The sequence below is a fragment of the Cetorhinus maximus genome, chromosome 2 (genome assembly GCF_964194155.1).
Source record: "Cetorhinus maximus chromosome 2, sCetMax3.hap1.1, whole genome shotgun sequence".
Taxonomy (NCBI): domain Eukaryota; kingdom Metazoa; phylum Chordata; class Chondrichthyes; order Lamniformes; family Cetorhinidae; genus Cetorhinus; species Cetorhinus maximus.
Genome location: NC_135880.1, coordinates 197,222,877 through 197,242,916, shown reverse-complemented (window position 1 = coordinate 197,242,916; position 20,040 = coordinate 197,222,877). Strand labels below are relative to the sequence as shown.

Genomic DNA, 20,040 nt, shown 5'->3' with positions numbered 1-20,040 from the left:
TTTTTGATTGTGGCTTCTGCAAAGCCTTGCCTCCAGCAAGAGAGAGAGAGAGGCTTTACTTGCAACTGTAGGGGTGACTCGTTGGTCTTCTTATGCTTCACAGCAAACCAGCACACACTGAACTGCTCTGCAGATAGCTTTTTAACCCATTTTCTCTGTGTATGTGAGGAAATAGTCGCCTTGCATCCATCTCAGAGCTATTTACACATTCTGAAATATAAATCAACAGGAGATGGATTTTGGGGTGATTGCTGAGATGTGCTGATCAGCCTTTTGTCTACACAACTACAGGAGATTAAAATTCAGTCTTTTGCATCTTTCCTATTCCCCTTCTAAGTATCTGCTTGAAGAAGGCCATGACATCTTTTCAGATGTAACATTCCATGTTCTCTCAAGACAGATGTGTCGGTATAATCCACACAGAAATTTTCGAGAAAGAGGTAACTTTACATTATCAGCCGTCTTTTGCTTAGTGTCCTTGCTTGTATTTCTTTAAAAACACACATGTCTTCCTTAAAAAGTTCAAAATGCCTGTAAGTAATTTGTGGCTGTAATCGGCTTTGCATGACAACAAACAAATTTCTGAGATGATACAAAGGTATCAGGAGGAGATAGTGATCATCAATTCCACAGTTGGAAAATCAAAGCAGCAGTTGGAAAATTTCAGCCAGATGTACATCCAGGCAAAACAGCAGGCAGAAAAGGCACGCAAAGAAGTTGCGACCATGAAAGACTCCTTGAAGAATCAATATGTAGCCATGGAAAAACACGAGGAGCTAAAATAAAAAAAGACGTTGAATATTACTTCAGAAAAAGCTGCATTGGAAATATCAGTAGCAACAAAATGACGCACTGAAGCCCAGATTGAGTTGGCAAGAGGTCAAACAGTTGAAAGAACAACTGATTGTTCTTCAAGGTCAAATGCAAAAGAAGTGCATAACCATTTAGCAATATAAATAAATGAAGACTGTCTTAAACAGCAGCAAGGAAGCACAGCAGAAGAAACTCGAGGAGACTCTACTGAATTACAGGAAACTCAAGATGAAACAAGCGAGCTTCGCAAAGAAAAGGAAAACCTGTTGAAAGACATGTTGCAAGCATTCCTCAGGACAAAGTTTATTCTTCTGGAAAATTACGAGGAGAGACAAAATGAATGTAACATTACTCTGAACAAACTGAAGAACCTGTTGGCAGAGAAGACTCAGCAATATTCAATATTCCTAGAGGAAGGCGAAAACTACAAGAAAGAGACTGAAGAACTGAAGAAGCAGTTGAATGGAAAAGAGGTGGCATTGAAAGGAAAAGCCGTAAAGCTTTTCAAGCTGCGAGTGGATAATGAAGCCATCAGTAACAGAGTTACAGAACTGAAACAAGTTAAGACTTCACTGGAGACAGACCTGGCCAACAGTGAAACCAGAATGAAGGACAAGGACAAATTTCTGTTGCAGACAGAGAAAGAAAAGACTGAATAAGATCGGAAAATGTAAATCCGACACTGAAGTGCAAGGAACTAGAAGAAGAAAGAGCACTGGGTGTCTCAGATATTCTGAGAACCATTGAGCTGAATGAAAAGATTCATAAGCTTCCAAAACAGCTTGAAAATAAAACAGCAAAAAAATGTTTGACTGAAACAAGTGGAAATGAAGATTCCATTTGCCAAATGTATGTGTCCAGCAAGAGCATGGTAGACACCACAGAAAAAGAAAATTTGAGTCCACTCTAGGAACGAACAGAGTGCACATTCCCCTTGGAAGGAAGGGACAAACTCACAGTATCTGAAAAAAGCAGACAGGTTGTTAATAAAGAGAAACGCAACTCAAAGGAGCACAAAAAGTGAATCAAGCGGAGATAACCAACTATCAAGTACCAGAGACACAGGGTACTGCTACCATTCCTCCAAACGTGACAGATCAAGATGTGAAAGAACTGTCAAGCCTCAAGACTGTCTGAATTTATAAAGCCAGAGACTTAAGATGGGAGAGCAGAGATAGCAAGTAAAGATTGTATTACAAATAGTTATACTCCATTGGAAAGGAACGTTTTCTTTAGAGAAGAAAAGGGGATTTTATATCATGTGACAGCATTCCACTGTAATGTAAAGGTGCTTAGCAGAGTAACGGTTAACATGGGTCTGGAGAATAGCCCTGTCCACAGTATAATGTGTAGAGTCACATGGTAACAGACTGAGAACGCACTCTGGAACCAGCCTGCATGGAGAAACAGCTCCATGCATGACAGTAACCTGGGATCTGTAAATAGTTAAAGACTAACAATAAACGGTTCATATTTAAATATATAAGCCTGAAGATCTCATCATTGAGACATCTAAAAAACTCACATTACAACAATGCCCACATTCCATGAAATAATAAGAAAAGATACTTTAATTGGCCTCAGTGCCCCATGGCAGGGGAGCAGAAAAATCAGCCACACTCCCTTTTGTTTTTTTATCCAATGCTGAAAGATGCTTGTCAGCTGAGGATAGAATTTGGTCAATGGTGTTGCAAGTCATGGTCAAAAAGCAACTCAAATACGTTGAATGGCTGCTTGGAACAAAACTCTACCACAACCAGTGCCTTTAGAAGTTAGGAAGGGGACATTCTAAAAATGAAACAGTTGTAAGTTTTGTGAATATATTAACAATTGACAAAGAAAATTATGCTATTAGTATTTTTATTAAGAACATATCTATTAAAGCTCTGCAACTGCCCCTGTTTTACAGTACAGACATATTTTTCTCCTTTAAATAAGAAACAAGATTGTCCCATTCTGTTGTACAGACTTCTGGTTCCACTTCTAATGGCTGATCAGAGAGCTAAGTACACAGTGCCTTGCCTACATGTTCAATGGGTGCTAGGTACAAATTAGCACATTCATTTAAATTCATAGTGACTACAATGCGCTGACAGAACACTTAATTGAACAACTGTGCATACCTGTGGAGGAGGGTGTGACAAGGGGAGAGATAACACTTGGGTCTTTCCGTTTGACTGTTCAAAGAGCATGATTAAATGAAAAGAAACATATTTGCACTTGCAAAACACCTAATCGCAATTAAAATGTCTTAAAGCACCTCAAACAATGACATTTTTGAAATGCAACACGGACACTGTAAGCTACTTTCCCTATAGGTTTGAGGAAGGAACATTGGTCAGGTGTCACCAGAATGAACAGCCACAATTCTGAAGAGATGAAGGGGTAATTTTAACCCAACCAGCATAGTGGGATCAGATTGGCCAGGAATTCGCACACAGCCCAAATTTATTTTCAATTCAAGCTGGCAAGCAGACTCATGTAGTTGTGGGACAGGATGAACACTGACACTAATGAATAGCAATGAAGAGCAGAGAGATGGGGAATATGAAGGAGAGGGAAAGTAAGGAAAGATAAAAGGGAATTGAAATTACAATGATAAGAAGGAAGAAAGAGGAAGGAGAGGGCAGAGGGAAAATGAAAGGGACTGATAAAGGAGAAATGGATAGCAGTGAAGCAAAAGGAAATTATTAAAAATAGAAAAATAGGCAAAAGGAATAATTTGGATATTAGTGAAAAGAAAGGCACAGACACTGGAAGCAATGACTTGGGGGTGCAGGGGGAAGAGGAGAGAAACAGGAACCAATCCTTCAAGGTTTGGAGGAAGGAGAGTTCCAGCACTAACTGAGAGGGAGTGAGTGTAAAGTGTTCCAGCACAACTAGGAAAGTAATAAATGAACACCAGCTTAACTAGGTTGGAGGGGTTGAAGAGTGAGAGTATGAAGTGTGAAAGTTGGAGGAAAAAAGTCTCAGGGGAGTCGGATGGGCAACAAGCTTGAGTGTCTCAGTGACATGTGTCTGGGGACAGTAGAATGTCTTTGTCAACTGGTTGTAGGAGAGTGACTGTTGAGGTTATTTTTGCTAAATAACGAGCTGGTTGGTTTTCTGATAACCAAATGTTCCTTTGTGTTTTTATAATTTACTCTTTCATTGAACATGGGCCTAGATGGCAAGGCCATGCCTCATTGCCCTTGAACTAAGGGGCTTTTTGGACCTTTTAAGAGACAACCACATTGCTGTGGGTCTGGAGTCATATATAGGCCAGGCCATGTAAGGATGGCAGATTTCATTTCCTAAAGGACATTAGTGAACCAGATGGATTTTTACAACATGTTTTCATGGTCACCATCATTGACTAGCCTTCATTCCAGATTTAATTCCAGCTGTTGTGGTGGGATTTGAACCAATGTCCCCACAGTATTAATCTGGGCCTCTGGATTACTAGCCCAGTGACAATACCACTATGTCACCACATCCCCTTTCCTTATCTTTAGTTTAAACTTCCATAAGCTGGCAAATATAAAAATGCTAAACTGAGCCAGAGCACATCACAAACTGAAGCAGAATACATTAGCAATTTTGGGCATACTCACAGCTGAAGTTACAAAGCCATAGAACTATTGGTTTGCAAAGAATATACCTGCTGTTAAGTTGTCACCTTTTCAGGCACAATGTTGTCCTTTGCCAGTTTTCTAAATTGCATGGAAGCAATGTTAGCGAAGCACAGCCAAATCAAACATGGGCCCACAGAAATGTCCATATCAGGAACCCAGAAATGCTATCCCCGGCTATACTGAAAAACCATGGAATTAGCTGTATAGAATGAACTTGTAGCCAAATGTCTGAAAGATAAATAATCCATATGGAAAAATAATCAAATATGCATTTCTTGTGTGTTGGCAGGGCATTATGTTTGAGCATTGTATAATTTACCTTATTTAAACACAATATTCAAATCTATTTGAAATTCGTTCATAAGCAATATACAGGGGGGGGATCCCTAATATAATATAAAATAAAAACAGAAAATGCTGGAAAAACTCAACAGGTCAGCAGCATCTGTGGAGAGAGAAACAAAGTTAACGTTTCGAGTCCATGTGACTCTTCTATTTTCATTTTGGATTTCCAGCATCTGCAGTATTTTGCTTTTATCTTAGGGGAGTCCTTATCCAACTTACTCAATACAGATCACTAACTGGCTGGCCATCTACTTGAATGATCCACAAATGGATGCTCCAACCTGCAAAAAAGTGTGCCCTTCAGTTAATGGCTACTTCCTCTAAATATTTACAAGAAAAGCCTTGTGCAACATGTTCTCTCCAAAGATATCCAAGTAAAATAATGATATCATTATAAATGAGTCAGAATTCTAGGCAGACTCAGCAGGCCCAAAACAAATCCATCTCCAGGGATTGGCGGCATTTATCTCAAGAGTGCTGAGAGTGGCTGGAGTGGAGGTTTGTGAGGCATCTGCAATTATTATGAAGGACTCAATAGACACAGCACAAGTGCCAGTAGATTGGAAAGAGGCTACAAAGTGCCAAAGTTCAAAAAGGTTGCAAGGCAAAGCAGACGCAGGCAACTAGACCCATTCGTCAGACTTCCCTTCCATGCAAGATAATGCAATTTGTTATCAGAAGAAAATTTGAAAATCATCAGATCAGCAATAGCTGAGTTACCAAGAAACCACACGAATTTAAGAAGAAGAAGATAAAAGCAAAATACTGTGGATGCTGGAAATCTGAAACAAAAACAAAAATTGCTGGAAAAACTCAGCAGGTCTGACAGCATCTGTGGAGAGGAAGACAGATCCAACACCGCAAGTCCGTATGGCTCTTCATCAGAACCGAAGAACAGGAAGAACCGGCCTGATGAAAATCCCCAATGTTGCATTCTTCTTTTTAGTGCAAACATACTAATCAAACAACAAGGATTGGTGGAACAAAATGTGGGTCCTTTATTTGAAGAGAAAATGATATGCGTACAATGGTAACTGGGAGGCTATATAGAACACATCTGGCCTGTAGGGCTGATGCTCTTTCTCGCTACAGAGTACGTGGGATTAAACATCATATTCTGTCTCGTGGTGGCTCGTGATGGACAGCAGCATAAGATACATCCCCTTAAATGTAAACAGTCCATGTGGCCTGCAGTTCGTTCAATGATGTGGTGCATTAGACTTTTGATAAATTGCTACAAGATATTATTAATTAAACTCAAGCAGGTGGGGATTTAAAGTAAACCATGAGAATGGATAAGAAACTGGATGAAGAATAGGAAACAAGAAGTACTCTTTAGAGTAAGGGTAGAGTAGGGCAAAGTGCTGAGTTGGGTATCTCAGGGTTCAGTGCTGGCACCTCTCCTGTTTTGAATTTATATCAATGACGTGGTTCAGAAACTCATTGCAAGTTGATCAAATTTGCAGAAGATCCCAATGTCAGGGGTTTAATGGAGGCAACTCAGAAATTACAAATTGAGATGGACAAAATATAACTTTGTATTTGAGTTGGAAAGAATAACGTCAGATGAAAAATGTCAGATGATAAATGTAAAGTGCTACACAAAGGAAGGAAAAATAGAACTATGCTGAAATACTCAATGATAAAGCTAAAAGAGATCAAGAAGTCTTAGTCAACCTGATGCTAAACATGCTCAACTGATTCTGAGTAATGCTTAACAAAGCCAATAAGCTTTTGCACTACACAGTCCAAGCAGTAAGTCAGAGGAAGTCATGGTCAAATTTTTTTATTCCCCTGGTCAGATCACATTTGAATACTACATCCAGTCTGGTTGCCTAAATATAAAAGAGACCTTTAAGTACTTTTGGCAGGGCAGCATAGAGATATCATTTGTGAGGGTTGTTATGTTTTTATAATAACATAAAAGCACCAATCTCTCATAAGGGATTGGGCAAATACATTGTGGTTTCATTTTATTAATTCTAGCCACGTGAACATGGATATAAAGCTTGATGACATCAGCAGCAAAGCTGTCTGTGCTCTGCTCAAAACCAAAAGTGAAACTAAAATTGGATCACGTGACACGCTTCCTTTCCAGTGATGTCATTTGCAATCCCTTAAAGGCGTATTACAACAGAAAAAACTGGAGACACTTAGGCTTTTTAGCATAGAAAGGTGGTTTCCATCTGTAGAGGAGATGTCGACCCAAGAAGTGTTAGAAGCTGGTTCTCGGGCTTCCAAAGGTATGGAAGAACTCAGTTTCTTGAAGTCATAGGTCTATCCCAAGAAGTCACAAATCAGAACAAGTTGTCCTGTGGTGATGGTCCTTAACAAAATATCAGTGACCACACATTGTTGGTCTTAAAGTGCTTTGGGATATCATGAAGATGTAATGCACACTATACAGGTACAATTTCTTTCTTTCTGCTTTACTAGAGTTAAGAATTGACTACATTCCTCATGGTGAGAGACAGTATCCAGCATACCTTTTATCATGACTTTTGATGAAGGTTCCGCAGTGCCAGGGTTAACCTCTGACCATACATACTTAGGCATTGGCCAACCCTCTGTCGATCTGCACAGCAACGTCACATTGTTTCCAAAGTATGGTTTTCCAGTCACTTTACACTCTGGAGTGGATGGCGGTACTGTTCAATTAGAAAGAAATGGCACACATCAGTATCATCACCTAAAGATATTGGAGGACTTAAATAATGAATTTATGCAGCAATGACTAAGTTTGATTACTGGGATTACAGGAATACAGAAGTTCTAAGGGGCCAAGACACAAGGAAAAATATGGTATATTATCAATTAACTTGTGTTCCTAACCAATCTGAACCTTTGGTTCCCGCTGTTGGAGTTCAGTGTCCATAATTTGCATATACCAAGCACACAGAATGTACCCTGTTACTATGGGTGGAATCGTCCTTGCCCACTGGCGCCAGGCGTGTTCAGTGGCGTGAGCGGACAATATGGTGAGAAGGCCAAAAATCGGTTTCACGATGTTGTGAAACCAGTTTGCGATCGTCCACTCTGCCCACCAATGGTGGGCCGTATTTCCAGCCATCAGACGTCGGGAACCACATTGTAATACATCTGCATATCATTATAAGCCTAGCCCGCCAGAATCATCCACCACCACTGGATCATCCGTCCATGTCGGCGTGATTCTGCAGTCCACTAAAATGTTCATTAGTTTGCAGTCTGTGCCCGATGGGTGAAAAGCTCTGGAGCACTTGGTGACACATTCATACCTCTGCATTGCTTGAGTGGGCAGAGAAGCTAGAGGCCCAACTTCAATCATATCAATGTGGCTGCACCTGAACTACCTCAGCTGCAGAGGAATGGTCACTTCACACATCGACGTGTTTCACAATAACATTTAAAAGGCGTGTACTTGGCGGGCTGCACTTTGAGGGGAACTCGGAGCTGAGTACACAGTAACGATGCAGAACACTCACTCGGGTTGCCTGTTGGGCTTCAAGTTTGAGGTGCGTTGGGGGGGGTGCGAGTGCTGCTCTGCGGTTGGAGGTAGTGCACAAGCACGTACGGGGTTGGGGGGTTGTGGGCGAGGGAAGTGGCCACGTGTTAGGGACACCTTGTATAAAGTGACCATTCCTCTGCAGCTGAGGCAGTTCAGGTGCAGCCACATTGATATGGTTGGAGTCGGGCCTCTAGCTTCTCTGCCCACTCAAGCAACACAGAGGCATTGAAATACTCCTGAGCTTTTCACCCCTCAGCCACAGACTGCAAAGTAATGAGCATTTTAGTGGACTGCAGAACAGTTGGATGACTGCACACGTTGTACAACCTTCTCGCTAAAGCTGGCCATGGAGCAGTCATCGGTGGAGGTGCTCACAGCCCCTGGCAATGTCAACATCCCGGTTTGGACCAGTCTCCCCCATGTTTCAAGCTAACAGTGCAGCCTTGCAGCACAGGTTAGGAGAGTGCCGGCGTCTGAGCTAAGAGCACAGCATGCAGTTCAGTGGGCAAAGCTGCCGCCAATTGGCCGGGTGGAGGTGGATGGTGTTTTGGGCATCCACGCAGCACACTAATTTCTGGCCATCCAAGTGGTTGTCAACACTCTACGGGATGTGTTAAAGGGCCTTATGACTTAACTACATGTCTCTCTCTTTCATCCTGGAGGAGAAGTACATCAGGGTCATGGAGCCTGGTGAACTAGCTGTATGTCTCGTGGCTTACAGAGAGCGAAGACGATGGAGAAGAGAGTGACGGAGGTGCCTGGCTGTGCAGAGGGAGGAGCAGCACCCTCAGGAAGAAGAGGCCACTGGGTCTCCCGCACACGCCGCTGAAGAGCCACATCGAACCGTGGCTGGTCGGCGCCCAGCTAGACCCAGGGACTATAGGCGCCGCCTTTCCAGCCTGAAGATGGCCAAGAACCAATGTTGTTGAACACTGCACGTGTCGAGGGAACTGGTCGCTCACATCCGCCAGCTACTGCAGGATTCGGCGCCACAGAGCCATTGAGGGCATCCACTGTCAGTGACTGTGCAAGTGACCGCGGCGCTCAATTTCTATGCCAGTGGCTCTTTTCAGGGCTCCACAGGTGACCTCTGTGGGATATCAAAAGCCACCACCCACAAATGCATCCATGAGGTGACAGATGCCATCTTTGCGAGGGCACACGACTTTGTGTGTTTCACCCAGGACCTGGGCAGTCAGGACGCAACAGCGATTGGATTTGCCCAGGTCTCTGGTTTCCCACAGGTACAAGGTGCCATTGACTGCACTCACGTGGCACTCAGATCTCCATCGCAACACATGGTCAGCTATGTCAGCCATAATGCAGCTGGTGTGCGACCACCACCAACGCATCCTGCAGGTCTGCACACGGTTTCAAGGGACTGTGCGTGACTCCTACATTCTTAGTCAGTCACAAATCCTTGAAGCCTTCCAGGGTCCACAGAAGCTGCAGGGATGGCTCCTGAGGGACAAGGGCTACCCACAGAGGATGTGGCTGATGAAACCCGTGCGTCAGCCTCAGTCTGCTGCAGAGCGATGGTATAACAAGGCTCACACTGCAACTCGTAACTTGCAGACCACCGTGATGCTGAAAATGAGGTTCAGGTGCCTGGATCAGTCTGGTGGAGCCCTGCAATACAGTCCACAGAGGGTGTCACGCATTGTCGTCATCTGCTGCGCACTTTACAACCTGGAGCTGCAACGGGGAGAGGAGCTGGCTGAGGAGGAGATGGAGGAGCTGGAGGTATCATCCAATGAGGAGGACATCAATGGGGGTAAGGGTGAAGAGGTCCTCGAAGGCGACGAAGATGGGGATGAGGCCCTCACATTGGCCACACAAGGCAGGCACGCTTGGGAGGCCCTCATAGCTGCTAGATTTGTGGAAGATGATGATGACATGCAGTGAGGAGACACCATAGATCCTCACATTGCACCTATGTATGTTTGACTCCAGTCTGGCACCAATGGCAATGCACATACCCACTGTGATAATGTACCTGTCATGGAGAAGCAGTGGAGGCCCTAATAGTCGCTCAATTGCAGGAGGATGATGACGACATGCAGTGAGGGCACTCCATAGACCTTAACATTGCCTCTGAAAATGTCTGACTCCTGTCAGGCCGAGGGCAGCTCGCTTGCACTCTGAGATCAGGGTCATATCATAGAGATATAGCCATGAAACTTTAAAAGCATCTGATCCTTTGTCAGCCTTCAGCACCTGACCCCTTCAGGAGCACAGCGTCACTGGTCACAGGCGCTCAGGAGATGGGGGCCAGCTCCACCTTAAAGGTGTTGAGAGCACATAGAGTATGACAGAACTCTGTGATGCCTGCCCACTACATTTTGGCAGCAATGACCAGCACCATCGAGATCAGGCATCAGTAATATGTCCAGAGAATGTGAGGCCGGACCATCACTTTGGTCTGAAGCCTGCACAGAGCTCAGGGAAGAGGCCCTGGACTGAGACACCTGCCTTTATCTTGTGCAGAAAGGTTTCACATCTGAGTGACATGAACACTGCTCATCAGAACAAGGAGCCATAGGCAGGGAGACATTCTTGGGAGTTAATTAACAATAGTGAACACCATGTACAAGTGATTAACACTTGTGCCCAGGCTGTGCAGCTACATCTTCAGAACTTTCCTAACCCTGCCTTGGTGCTTCCCAGACATCCAGAGCGGAGGTGGAGACAGCCTGCTGACTGCTATGCCCTGTCTGTGATAACATTGGTGGGTGGCCTCTGGAGGGCCGAAACCTGGAGGGCTCCGGCCTGCTTTCAGGGTCCTGCTGTGTGGCAGTGGCATCCTCCTCAGCCTGTGAAGCTGGAGCTGCTGAGGTCACAGGAAGAGAGGATTCGGATGGGCCGAATACTCCCGGAATCATATGGGTGAATGGCCCTGGACTGTGCACCTGCTGATCCTCTCCGCTATGGGTGCCCAAGGGCCCCTGGCTGACTCCTGGAGGAGAAGGGGTAGCTGGAGTGAGATCGAACTGCCCCGCACCCCTCTCATATACACACTGTTGGGGGCTAACTATGACATCAGTGTTTGAGCTGAGCCCGCGCAGCAGTGCAGGAGCAACATCCTTGATCAACGTTTCCATTGTGGTCGCCAGTGTTGACCTTGGTACATTGGCATGCCGGCACTATCACCTCAGCCTGAAGGTGATGGACTCCTCCATCGTGCCTTGCAATCTGAGGATCATAGCGGACATCCCTTCCTGATGTTCCCAAGCATGCCTTTTCAGCTCCAGCAACTGAGACAAGATTGAGTACAGAGGCTCGTCATCTGTCTCAGACTCAGCAAATTCTGGCCTCCAGCAGTCCTCCGAGTGCCGGGCACCTGGGAAGTACCTGCCGCCACCTGCTGCAGATCAGACAGTGTGATGTGTTCACCAGGTTGTGATCCCGAGGCTACTGTAAAGCTATGTCCCACCGAGGTGTGTCTCTCTGTGCTGTTGGAGGGTGTGGGTGAGTGCTGTGACGGGACTTCAAGTAGAGGTGCCTCCAGATTCCTCATCGAAGGTACCTTCAGGGCTTGGTTGGAGGCCCCGATTCATGGATCTGCTGGCTGTTTCCCAGATGTGCCTGAGAAAGCAAAGAGGGATAATTAGTGCACGGCAATGGCCTGTGAAACAGGACACGACACATCACTCACAGCATGGTTGTCTAATGGATGTTGCATTGCTGGATCCTCACTTGGTAGAGAACAGCTGAGCTTGCCGACAGCGCAGGAACGGTCTAGATTCTCACCAGCCAGCTGGATGGCTCTGTTTTCAAAATCTGTGAGGACCTTGATTTCAGGCATTCCTCCACCGGTAAGCAGCATCTCCCTCTTGCTGTGTGCCAGTTTGTCCTGCATGAATAGGAAGGGAGAGAGTGTAAGCAGGGCGCCTGCCAGGCTAGATAATAAGTATGCCTGGCATGAGTGGGTGGTGAGTGGTCCCATGGACAGGATGAGGGCAATGAAAATGCATGTGAGAGTGTGAATGGTGATGTCCCTTGAACTGGCAGCGAATGAGGGCCCTGTGGGTGTCTGATAGTTTTGTGAGTGTGTGAGTTGAGAGTGATAAGAAGAGTGACTTACTCTGACAGAACAGAGGAGATCATTCATCCTCTTGTGGCACTGGGTGGCTGTCCTCTTTTGCAGGGTGTTGGCGCTGACCACCGCTGCCACTGCTTCCCAAGCTGGATTAGTGAGGTTGCTACCCATTTGCAGCCAGAGTGGGGGTAGAGGACATCATGGCAAGCCTCCACGGCATCAAAAAGATGCTCGAGGGACGCGTCATTGTTCCTGGGGACTGCAGTCTTCTTGCCTTTCAAGGCCATGTCTTCTCTGCAGCAGTCGTGGGCTGGAAGCACTGAGATGTGTGCATGCGGCTGGACTTTATAATATGGCAATATGGCGCCCGGCGTGCTGAAGCAGCGAGGCGATGGGGTGGCGGGCGAATGAGCATCTGCGCATCAAGGAAATGGCGTGTTTCCCCGGATTGCATAATTAATGCATGACCAATGAGACGATGCGATGTGAAAAGCCGCCATTGCGGCGGGTGGGTAAAATGATGTTTTACCTACCCGCTACCACACTTGGTGCAAATCTGGGACGATTCCACCCTCTTTATTCAAAAATGAAGTGAAATGTGAGATCTAATTAGAGACACACTAGCGAATTTGATTTCTCAGAATCATCACGTCTTCTAACAATGAGTCCCCTGGGGTTTATTAGCAGGTCAGTAATTATGAAAAGGCAGGCATTTATAGGTATAACTGGGAATTTCTCCCCTATTGTTCCTATATAGTGGAGCAGAATTCACACTCAAATGCAGCACTCAGGCCATTACCAGAAACTATGGTGCAACAGGAATCTAGGAATCAATCGCATTGCAGAACTGGCCATTTACTATTGGCCAGGAAATATTACGTGCCTGAGAGAGGGACTCTAAGGAAATCGTTCAAAAAAAAAATAGCTGAACGTGATTATAACTTCAACATACCTTCCTCCGAACGTCCCAGTAATAGTCACCCAGGGGCCCATCAAAATGATTTTATTAGACAATTATATATTAGATAAATATATATTTATAAAGGTAACAAGAACAACAATGTTGGAAAGTACCTGCTGTTTCCACTCTCCTTTCCAATTAAACCTGTTGAATCTATTTATTAAAGGCTAATTCTGATGGTCATTTCTTTGAACCTTATAGAATAGAATCATAGAATGGTTACAGCACAGAAGGAGGCCATTTGGCCCATCGTGTCCGTGCCAGTTGTCTGCAAGAGGAACTCAGCTGGTCCCACTCCCCTGCCGTTTCCCTGTGGTCCTGCAAATTTTCTCTCTTCAGGTGCTCATCCAATTCCCTTTTGAAAGCCATGATTAACTCTGTCTCCACCGCACTGTCAAGCAGTGCTTTGCAAATCCTAAGCACTTGCTGCATAAAAAAGTTCTTTCTCATGTCGTCATTGGTTCTTTGGCCAATGACTTTAAAATTGGTGTCCTCTGTTGTTCTCGACCCTTCCACATATGTTAATTACATTAAAATTAAAGATACATTTGATGTGTTGAACAATAAAAAACCTTTTTTTACTTAATTTAAAAAATATTTTGCAATTAAATATTCCCAGCATGTGGGACATGTAATAGTGGCACAGTGGTTACAGATTAACAAGGTAATAAACAGCAAATTTTCAGTTTCGTCACCTTACCTCGGACGACTAAATTGACAAATGCCTCGGTGGGGCCAGTAAAATCCGGGGGATTGTTGATATCACAGGAATACCGGCCAGTGTCTGATGACCTGGTGTTTTCAATTCTGATGGATGCAACTCCGTGAATCGGATTCTGGGCAATCAGTTTGATTCGATTAGCTTGAGGCCCAAGTGTATACGTTTTCCCATCAGTATAGTAAAGAATCTGAGCAGATAGAATTTTATTAGAAATTTATCTGTTGAAAAATATGAATGTTAAAGACCTCAGTTTCGTAAGTATGAGCTGTGCTCTTGAGGTATAGCTAGGCCATGCATCTCCCGTGCCTATCAGGTTAAGGAATCTTGTCCCTGGCTTCTACTTCTAAGCAATTGCATTATAGCCTAAAGCTTTCCCTTTGAGTAGCCCTCTTCTTCATAAGGATTTCCCAGCCTCCAAGTAATAGTTTTCCATGTTACAGTGAGTTTGCAAACTCCAGTAGAGTAGGAACCAATCTTGTGCCTATAAATAGAGTGCTGGAGGACTCTGGTACTCCAAACTGCTGAAGTGCCCCTAAAGAAATGTTTTCGTTATGACTGGATTCTTCTCAGTTCAGTGCTGCTGTGATGCTGTAATGTATCATTGAAATGTTAAGAGATTGGATGTCATATCATCCAAAAGGTCAAGTCACCTATTTGTAACTGTAAACATCTCATCTGAGACCATGGGAAGAATTTTAATTGCCTGGGGAAGGGGTGGTTGGGGAGGGGTGGGGGGTGGGTGGTGGTGTTGGTAGGGGGTGCGTTTTGGTGAGGTCGGAGGATTAAATCCCCAAAAGATGTCAGTCGAGTGGAAAGCCTGACATGATCCTGCCCATTTCTAGGTTTCACCTGGGCTTGTTCTGATCTGAACAAGAAACCCCCCCTTGGAGCTATCGTGTCAGGTATTTCAATAATCAATTAATTGACACTTCAGGCCTGAATTGTGGCTTTGACAGCCAATTAATGGTTTTCTTGAGCTGCATGGAACTTGCCAAGGTCAGTAAGGTAAGAGCACAGTAGGGAGTCATTGAGCAATGGAATTGACAGGCTGGAAAGCCCTTATGGAGTGAAACCTTAAAGCTGCTGCCCTGCCTATGTGAAAGGCTTGTGCTCACAGCATTTGTTCAGCAAGTGAGATTTCATTGCTTCACAGGTTATTTCAGATGTTTTGGAAGCCATTTCACCTTCCTTGGCCTTTGCTCACCTTGATTTGACCTTTCCTGCTGTCAGCCTTCACTACAGCATGGGAGCAGCGTATACAGGTCTACCTTGGACCTCTGACGAGGAACAAGAGGAGTAGAACCAACAAGAGCAACAACAGAAGCAGCAGCACCAGTTGCTTCTTCCTCAGTCACCTGCTGCTCCATAGGACAGCTGGAATGGACACAAAGCTCCAGTTGGAAGGAGGCAAGACCCCAAAACAGGATCTACAGGTAGAGGATCAGCATTCTTGATATATCTGAGTAGAATTGTCCCCTGAGGCTCAGAGTTTCACGACAGGTCGTTGCTGATACCTGCAGCCTTCTGGAACAAGACCTCCTTCCCAGTAGACCAGGTGGTCATGCACTGCCTGTGGCCATCAAGATGGCTGCCACTGGAGGGCCATCCCTCAGGTTTTCTGCCTCTCCCTGGAACTGTGCGCTCTCTACTCCAGCAAGGAGAGAAAGCAAAGAATTATGAGTGTGAAAAATGGATTGTTTGAAGAAGAGGGAATTACATCAATTGTGGAGGGTGACTGTGAGGCTTGGGCATGAGTGGCAATGAGTGTGAGTTTGAGAGTTGGCCATTCAGTTGAACATATAAACATATCATGGCTGATCTGATTGTAACCTCAACTCCACATTCCTGCCTAGCGCCAATAACCTTTCACCCCCTTGCTTATCAAGAATCTACCTAGCACTGCCTTAAAAATATTAAAAGACTCTGCTTCCACTGTCTTGTGAGGAAAGTTCCAAAGATTCACAGCCCTCTGAGAGAAAAAAAATTCTCCTCATCTCTGTCCTAAACGGGCAACCCCTTATTTTTAAACAGTGGCCCCTAGCACTAGATTCCCCCACAAGAGGAAACATCCTTTCCACATCCACCCTGTCAAGACCCCTCAGGATCTTATATGTTTCAATCAAGTTGCCTCTTACTCTTCTAAACTCCAACGGATAGAAGCCTAGTCTGTCCAAGCTTTCCCCATAAGACAACACCACCCAATCCGGGTATTAGTTTAGTAAACCTTCTCTGAACTGCTTCCAATGCATTTATATCCTTCCTTAAATAAGGTGACCAATACTGTACACAGTACTCCATGCGGGCGTGAGGAGGTGCCCGGAGGATGGAATGAGCAGCTGCAAGCTGCGTTGGTCTGAAGAGTGTTGTGCAGGAGAATGCTGAGGAAGTCAGACTGGGGTTGGCACCTAAAATTGCTATGTCATCTTTCCCATCCTTATGAGACCATTGAACCTCTTGGGCACTGGTTGAGATAAAGAGCCATGGCAAAGCCATGCAACAATCGGGTTCACAGCCAGGTCCCACTGCATGCCAGCAGCACCACCCCTCCCCCCCACCCAACCCCACCCCAATCCGCTCTATTTATTACAGATTTAAACACTAATTATTTTCCCACAATATTATGCATACCCACCAAAGTGTCATGGGAACATAGGGCATAACAGCAGGAGACCAGTTGGCCCTTTCAGACGAAACTTGGTAGAAGATTTTAAACCAAGGTCACAAAAGATGTTCTAACATCACCGGCTCTATTTGGAGAAGTACAGGAAGTTGTCCTGACCAAACGTCCTGCCTCAACCCCAATCCCACCAGAAAGGAGAAGGGGCGATTTAACTCTGTCCAGCTGATGGACATCTGGCACTGAGGAAGGTAAAACAAGCCAGCCTACTTACTGCTCTTTGTCCGCACAGAGATTATCTTAAAATGGGAGGCTGAGAGGCCACAAGACCTCTCAGAAATCTCATGAATTTATTCTAATAAACTGATGGAATTATTCTAATAAAGTAGAAACTGATTGAAAATGCACGCCCTCAAAGATAAGTAAAAAACTATGTTGCTGCGGAGCCAAGATGATTGGTAGCATTCCTTTGGACACCACAAAAATACTCTGGGCAGCTGCCATCCCTGGTCCCCCTATTTCCCTTCCATATTCCTGACACCCTCCCGAACCCTCCTATTCCTGGTGACTTAACTTGCTACAGCTAGGCGGCCTCCGTGACACCCAATATTACTCCAACCAAGTCTGGCAAGTTGCCACAGAGAGAACGGAGGGTAGCAGGCTCCAATCGAATGAAGCTCAGCCATGAAACTGGACAGCATCTCCCAGACGGTCTTCCTGCTCATTGCAAGGCCGGCCATGCAAGATTTACAATTCTCCCTAGAGTAACTGGTCATCCATCTTATTGCTTGTAGGGTCATACTGTGTACAAAATGGCTGCTGCTTTTGCCTACATAACAATGGCTACACTTCAATGTAATTCACTGTATATGAAATGCTTTGAGGTGAAAGAAGACACTTGCATTTCAGAACAAATTTACAGTCAATGAAGCACTTTCTCACAATTGCAAGACAGACTGCAGCCAATTTGTGCCCAGTAAGTTCCTACAAGCAGCAATGTGGCAATGACCCAATAATTTAGGGATGCTGGTTGAGGGATAAATCTTGGCCAGCACAACAGGGACAACTCCCCTGCTCTTCTTCAAAATAGTGCTTTGCTATCTTTTATGTCCACCTTGGTTTAACATCTCATCTGAAAGTCAGCACCTCCAACAGTGCAGTGCTCCCCCACTGCTGCACTGAATAGTCAGTCTAGGTTTTTTGTTCAAGTTCCTGGAGTGGGGCTGAACCCATAACCTTTTAATAGATGTGAGAGCCCGCTACCAACTGAGCCAAGGCTGACATCTATGATTGAGATGCAGCGCTATGTACAATTCTTTCTTTTGCACTCCTTTACACTGGCCAATGGTTTGGAAACAGGAAACAAGTGTGTTTTTAAATGGAGAGAAATGGGACAGTACCTATTCTTACCTTCGCTGCTTCTGCATCTGCTTTTGTGCCTGCTGCAAAGCGCCATTCAAGCGAAAACATGGATCCAACATTTGTTCTATAAGCGCAGTCAAGTGTGGCATTGTTGCCAACGTTCACTACCACATCTGGCTGATCAGTTGATACATATATGGACTGTACTACACCTGTGAAAGTAAATTGGAGGGAATTATATTTCAGAGTAGGTCTTTATTAAAAAAAAATTCTCGGGAATCCAGTGTGACTGGCAAGGCCAACATTGGCGGTTATATTGAACAGCTGCAGTCTATGTAGTATTCCTCATAGCAGTTTGATACAATTAAGTGGGTTTCTTACTGGGTAAGGATGGTAGATTTTCTTCCCTAAAGAGCATTAGTGAATCAATTGGATTTTTAGGACAATTCAACAACTTCATTGTCTCAGTTTACCGATGCTAAGTTTTTATCCCTCAGATTTTTCTAAGCTGAATTTAAAAAATTCTGCAGCTACTGTGATGAGATTTGAATTCACAAGTTTCTACCAGACTGATATGTTTCTAAGTACCTCCTTTAAAAAGACTTGTAGATAGTCCAAAGAGCCTAAAAAATGTGGCCCATTGAGAGGGGCCTTCAAAGATATCCAATATTTGACAATTCCCATGCCCTCAAAACAATTTGAGGGAAACGTACCACATGCTTTCACAGCTTATTTTCTTTCTTGTCACCAATGGCACCAACAATAATCAGCCATATTGTTACGAGGATGTGTTTTTTTTTAAAAAGATATAATTTCTCATTTTTCTTTTTCTTGCTAGATTTTAAAAAGTAAGCTGAAACCCTCTTAAAACAATGGAAAATGCCAGATGGCTACAATATACAAGCTTGCATTTCACCAAACAGGATGAAACAGAACAGATGTTCAAATACCTGGGAGTGTTAAAGACTCCAACTCTTGTTGGCTTTACACTATCCTGAAACTTTTCAAAAGTTTCTACGATGAAATATGAAAATGCAATTACCTGTTCTAAAAACAATGACTGCAGCAGACATGGATTAATCAAATTTCTCTGGAGTATACAGCCAGCAGGGTACTTTAAGAAACTGTGCTACCAAGCAGTGCCACGACTCACTGGGGATAGTGCGCTGTAATATCAAGCCCCACTGTTCCCCAAGCTGCAACAAATGTGAAAAGTTTGACCAAACCACCAGATTGCCCCAGTTCTACATAGCTGTTTAATTTAGGTTAACAGAATACCAGCACCAGGTTTGTAAACTTAATAGGTACATAACTGTTTATTGAACAAATTGCCTTTAGCGGCAAAAGAAAGAAATATGAGCTGCTAACTTCTAACTCAATAACTTAAACTCTATCTCTTCCTAAACTCCTATACACAAACACACACACACACACAAAACATAGAGTTTAAGGGTGAGATAAAACAGTTCAATAGCACCAACCCGGAGTACAGGGTTAGATGGGTTGATTTTGATTGATGTCTTCCAAGGTCCTTACAGTTTATTGTTGATGACACAAAGTGGTCTCCAAGCACTTTCAGTCCGTGGTTCACTGGTTGAAAAACTTGTTTTCCAATGTCTCTACTGGTGATTTTCCACTTTTCCTCTTGGCAGGGGTTTTCAGAGAAAGCAGGTTAGAGATTTGAGGGATAAGAAACTAGCTATTATGGCAGAATTGATGGAATATTACAAACACAGGAGAGAGAGGTTTCAGGTCTTCCCTTTTCGCAGGCTCGGAGCTGTTCTGCCTGCACTGTTACCACAAAAAACCCTGGTCACCTGGTCAGGAGCCAATTAAAATGCTATCGTTAGGGAGTTCCCCCTAGTCCAGAACTCCTTTCCGTCACCATCCTGTTCTTTTATGGCACTCTCTATTCCAGGATTGCGACACTGTAGATATTCCTCATCTTGTACCAGCGAACGTCTTTCAGCTGAAGCCATGGTAGCTTTTAAAACCACAGTCCAAGAAAAATAAAAAAATAGTTTATTTACATGCTTCCACCCTTAAACGAGATGAAAAGCCATTTCAAAAATGCATTTTAT

At 44.3% G+C, this 20,040-nt stretch overlaps 1 protein-coding gene across 2 annotated transcripts in view; it reads right to left on the bottom strand.

Moving 5' to 3' along the window:
• Nucleotides 1–20,040, bottom strand: part of LOC144669146 (V-set and immunoglobulin domain-containing protein 2-like) — a 66,189-nt gene that overhangs the window by 21,490 nt on the left and 24,659 nt on the right. For both annotated transcript variants that reach the window (XR_013573614.1, XM_078531582.1), the window contains exons 2-4: nucleotides 18,008–18,171; nucleotides 13,960–14,167; nucleotides 7,259–7,420 (exon numbers count right to left, since the gene is read on the bottom strand). Coding sequence is in view for 1 of the 2 variants with exons in the window: in XM_078531582.1 (XP_078387708.1) it covers nucleotides 7,259–7,420; nucleotides 13,960–14,167; nucleotides 18,008–18,171 (534 nt within the window). In the remaining variant the exon portion in view is untranslated. The remainder of the gene's footprint in view (nucleotides 1–7,258; nucleotides 7,421–13,959; nucleotides 14,168–18,007; nucleotides 18,172–20,040) is intronic.